Raw genomic sequence first — 4,962 nt, forward strand, 5'->3', positions numbered from 1 at the left:
TTGGTATGTGATAATATGTCAAGTACAAAAATTCAGTGTGAATGGTGTCTCAAATCCAGCTTATTAGTTTTACTACTTTATGTCACCTCAGAGTGAAACTAGTTGTAGTCTGAACATAGTATATGTGTTATAATAATAATAATGTTGGGTTCTTATATAGCGCTTTTCCCACGCCATATTAGTGTCTGTAAATCCCTAGCCCAGTCTAATTAAACTCTGGAAAACAAACGACAAGAAACACGGAATTAGAGGTAAATGTGGAAATCAAGCTGTATTCCCATATTTTTTGCCCCTCGCGTAGACACTCCCAGTTGGCTTCCTAATCCTATCCCCTGCACAGGGTTATCAGTTTTTTTACTATTAGTGTAAATCAGTGTTGTAAAATAATTTGAAAGTCGAGACAAGATGTATCAGATAATAACTGACTGAAGCAAGACAGTCTTCCCTTTATTACAGTACATGAATGTGATAGTTCAGATGACAAAATAATTACATATAAAATATCACTATCAGAGATGAGAACTGACGAAACATTCATGTCGCGAATATTTCCTGGTTGAACGAAGACAAATTTTGCAGATTAATTATACCAGGCTGTGTAAGGTAAATAAACGTTTTGGTATTTAGTCAAGAATGGCAGTACTAAAATGTAAACACATGTTGTGTGACAGTGTGAGCAGGAAATTAAACCTGCATTGTTTGTTTGAATGTGTACAACCTGACTTGCACATCATGGTATAATATTTCAGGTATACCGTATGTAGATAAGGGCCGGCAGCCGGCAAAATGAGCCAGCTATCCCACAATGTTTTGCCGACTACAATTTCAGAATGTCTTTGTTTCAAGAAGCATATTGCCATTGGTGGACAGATTTGTGGCTCTTGTTCTGTTGATTTTTGTGTGATATTTTTTTCATGTGAAGAATTACCCATGTTAGTGTACTTCCAAAAACATGTTCACCACCAATTGCTGTGAAACCTTTGGCATAGCTATAACAGTTAGACAAACCAAATTAATGATTCAATAAGGTATTTTTTGACTGCTCCCTAACAGTACTACTGCCAACAGGATCATAGATAAAATGTACATGTAAACTGTCAATGCCATAGGGATACCTTTATACTCTTTCAAGGCAAAACTCAACATACACAAAATGAGGTTCATGGATGTATTCAAAATTTAGACAAAATTGTTCTCTCTCACAACTATGTCCCTTTAACTAAATCTATACAAACGTTTATACATTCAACTATTTACACAACATTTTTCACTAAGTATACAGATTTCAGTCATGGTTGTATTCTCACGAGAACTTTTCTTTGGAGAGCAGTTCATTGCATACACAGTACCACCATCTTGAATTATCATGTATTGTTTAATTCCATACAAGCCCTTGAATACATTTGCATAATATTTGTGTATCAAGCATGCCCTCATGTGGCTATTCTGATTGTACTCAGTAAGGTACACTTTATAGGGGTGCACTAACACATCATAATAACGTGATTAAAATTCTCCTCTATTCATAAATTTTACATATCATATTGAAGGTGCTCCCAGAAATATAAAATAGTAGTGTCAATATTTCCATTTCTGGATTTGCATATATTTCATACTATTGTGTAACTTTCCGACAAGATAATTCTGTGGAGAATACCTAATACTGCGAGTGAAGTCACTAAAAACTAAACTAACAACGTTTCGTTTGAATACAGTGTGTCAATATGGATGATAAGAATATACATGTAGCATACTGCATTCACAATGATCTCCGTAAAATCTATTCACAAGTGGGCTCAGAGGCCTGTAACATCTTCTGTAGTCTTGGTTACCCAGACTCCACTGAGTTCTGACTTTCATCACCCTAGTCTCAGCACTCTGGGGAAAAGCTTCGTATGCGATTGTTGGGCAGTGGAAGTCAGAACCCACAGTGGAGTCTGGGTAACAGTGACTACCAAGTTGTTAGTTGGCAATAACGGTGAAAGGAACCTGGTCTAGTTGCTGTTTTGATGTAACATTTTTGGATAAAAAGAACATGTCTGGAGCATGATTTTGTACTTTATCAAGTGATCAGAAATCACAACAGGGCTTGGCAACCTTGTTACTTCATTTAGGGAGAACACTTTTATAACAGTTCTTTTTTTTAAAAGGTTTGTTCTACTAATCTACGAAAAAATATATACTATGCTGCAACTCAAGAAATGCTTGTGAATTACATCTCCTTGAAGTTTCTTGATACCTGAATTTGAAATTCTTAAAACAAAGAAAAATATTTTCCGATATGTAAACTTTCATAAATATATCTTTTAAGTCTGACACTTTGAATATATAGTACAACTTTCAAATATAGAACAAATGTAATTTCATTCTCCGAGAAACAACAAAATTTTGCAATCACAAATATTTCAGGTTTACAGTCAAAATAAAAAGTTTGTATAATGCCTGTAGTAATGCTGTCGATAAACAGAAAAATTTAATAACTGCTTATGTTGATGTACCGACAGGAAAAGTAAACACACTGTGGTTGGTGAAACAAATATGTGATAGGGTTTTAATACTTAAAGGCCCATGTACCAACCCCACATGCTATTTTATCAGTGAGCCATAAGGATTTGTTTAAGACCAACTTTTTCTATAGCTACACATGTAGCTCCGCCAGATAATTTTTCTCACTTTAATCTTAATCCTAATCCTAATCCGACTTGGAGCTTTTAACTGCCTCTAATCCAGACTTTTAACTGCCGAGCTTGATCACACATTTTATACAGTAGTTTTACTTTTCTGTTTTCTTACATTTTACATTGTTTGCTTTCAATTTGTCCTTAAACTGCATATAAGGCTTGAAGCAATGCATGTCTTGCTTTTTGACTACTTTCTAGCCTAGGATGGGCTCTTGACAGGAAGGCAATCAATGATCCAACTGATGATTTGGGGAAGTACTTCTGGGTTACAACGTGAGCGAGAGTCAGTAATGGACCTGTGATGTCTTGTACAGGTTTAATCTTCTCTTCACTCTTCAGAAGTCCTAGATGGACAAGCAAACTGTTCACGATATCACTTGGTGCTACGTTTCCACTGGTGTGGGCTTTTGACATAATAGCATCAGCGCAATCGTACACAATATTTTTATCGTTTTCCTTATCGCTGTCCATCACGCTTGAAACTCGTAGGAATGCCTTGATGACGCTGTCAGCAGAATCAATCTTACCGAGGTCATCAGCTAAGCGTTTTGCCCGATTCTCACCTAGTTCGCGCAACGTAGTTGCACTTGGTAACTGGTAAAATTTATCCAGTGAACATTCAGCTGCTTGTTCAGCTTGTGGACTCCTTGGAGTGATGGCTGTACCCTGGATAGACAAAACTGGATCTTGAGATATTTCTCCTTCTGTTTCTTCATCTGCCTCTTCCTCCTCCTCCTCCTCCTCATCATCATCATCTTCATCCTCATCCCCTTCGTCATCACTAAGTGACCCCAGACTTTCAATTTTACCGTTGCTTTCCAGTACACCTCTAAGAGACTCAATGCCCTCATCACCAAAGTAGTTACCATTTAGATCCAATTTCACTAACTGGGTCTTGCCTTCAATGCTCTCTGCAAGTTTCATAGCAGCCTCTATTTTGATTTCACCATATGATAAATTCAGCTCTTTCAACTTAGGTACACCAACTTTTAATGCCTCTGCAATAGCCTCTGCCCCCTTTGACCGTACTAAGCAATCACCAAAATTAATCATCTCTAACTTGAACATCTTGTGGAAGGCTGTGGCCATAGCTTGTGCCCCTTTCTCGGTAAACGTATTGTCATTCAAGTTCAATATCTTTAGCTGACTGTTCTCTGCGAATGCGTTGGCTAATGCTGATATCCCAGGGTGATTTATACCATTTTGTGGCATTTCAACACGCTCAAGGGTTCCGATTGCTTTAAATGCAGCTGCCAATGCAGTAGCTCCTTCATTTTCTAGACGGTTTCTACCAGCGATGAACACTTTCAGGGACAGCGGCTTTCCTGCTGACAAACTCTTTTTGTGGCATTCCAAAAGGGCTGCTGACAAAATCTTACCACCTCCTATACCAAGGCCATTATTGTTGAATTTCAGCTCTTGAATGGAGTAACCGGACTCACTTTGTAGTAACTTCGCACATGCTCTAACTCCATCTGGACCAAAGGCATTATCACTCAAGTCAAGTTCGACTAAATGTGCGCCAGACGTGATAATGGCTCCACACATGCCTTCCAACGAGGGTGGAATCTCAGATCGTAATCTACCGGTGAACATATCACTCCATTTCGCTCTTTTAAACCCTGGTTTTCTTTCTAAAGCTTTGGCGATCTGTAGAGCTGCGGCGACACCGACAGTATTTCCTTCTAAACGTAAACTTTGTAATCCCTCGCATTCGTTGATAGCTTTCACGATCTCATCGGCATCTTCCGCTTTGTCAAATTTCAATCCCTTACCGGCGAACGACACTTCGTTAGCTTCTTCGCTGCCTAGCGTTGCTTTTGCCAACAAATCAGCAACATCGATTTCACTTCCTCTTGCCATCTTTGAGACTTTATCGTTTACTGGCTTATAAAAGTCACTGGAGTACACGCCGTCAGAGTAGAAAATTTGAAATTCAGTGGCTCACAGAAATGGCGGTTTACAACGTGTGGAGTTTCGATGACACGAACAAACTGGCTGTCGTCCCCAAAGAGGTGCATCATGGGTAACGAGTTATTCTATTTTCAGACAAGGGCAATTATAAAAATGGTCTTATGGTATTCATGAAAGAAAAGGAAAATTTTATCACATGAAACATGAAGAATTTAATAAAAATGTTATTATTTAGCAAAATATGATACAATATGGCAAATTACAAAATTATTTTATTCCTCCATACTCTCTTATATAGCTCGACACCCCTGTTAATTAATGCGTATTCCTTGACAACACAACGTCTAACTTCCGGGACTAGGAACAG

At 38.1% G+C, this 4,962-nt stretch overlaps 1 protein-coding gene across 1 annotated transcript; it reads right to left on the reverse strand.

Annotated features, from left to right (window-relative positions):
• Positions 1 to 443: 443 nt before the first annotated feature.
• LOC144450751 (ran GTPase-activating protein 1-like) lies at positions 444 to 4,661 on the reverse strand. The gene has a single exon (XM_078141454.1). The coding sequence runs from the start codon at positions 4,542 to 4,544 to the stop codon at positions 2,823 to 2,825; it is 1,722 nt and encodes a 573-aa protein (XP_077997580.1). The 5' UTR covers positions 4,545 to 4,661; the 3' UTR covers positions 444 to 2,822.
• Positions 4,662 to 4,962: the final 301 nt, after the last annotated feature.

This window comes from Glandiceps talaboti, chromosome 20 (assembly GCF_964340395.1).
Source record: "Glandiceps talaboti chromosome 20, keGlaTala1.1, whole genome shotgun sequence".
In the NCBI taxonomy this organism is placed as follows: domain Eukaryota; kingdom Metazoa; phylum Hemichordata; class Enteropneusta; family Spengelidae; genus Glandiceps; species Glandiceps talaboti.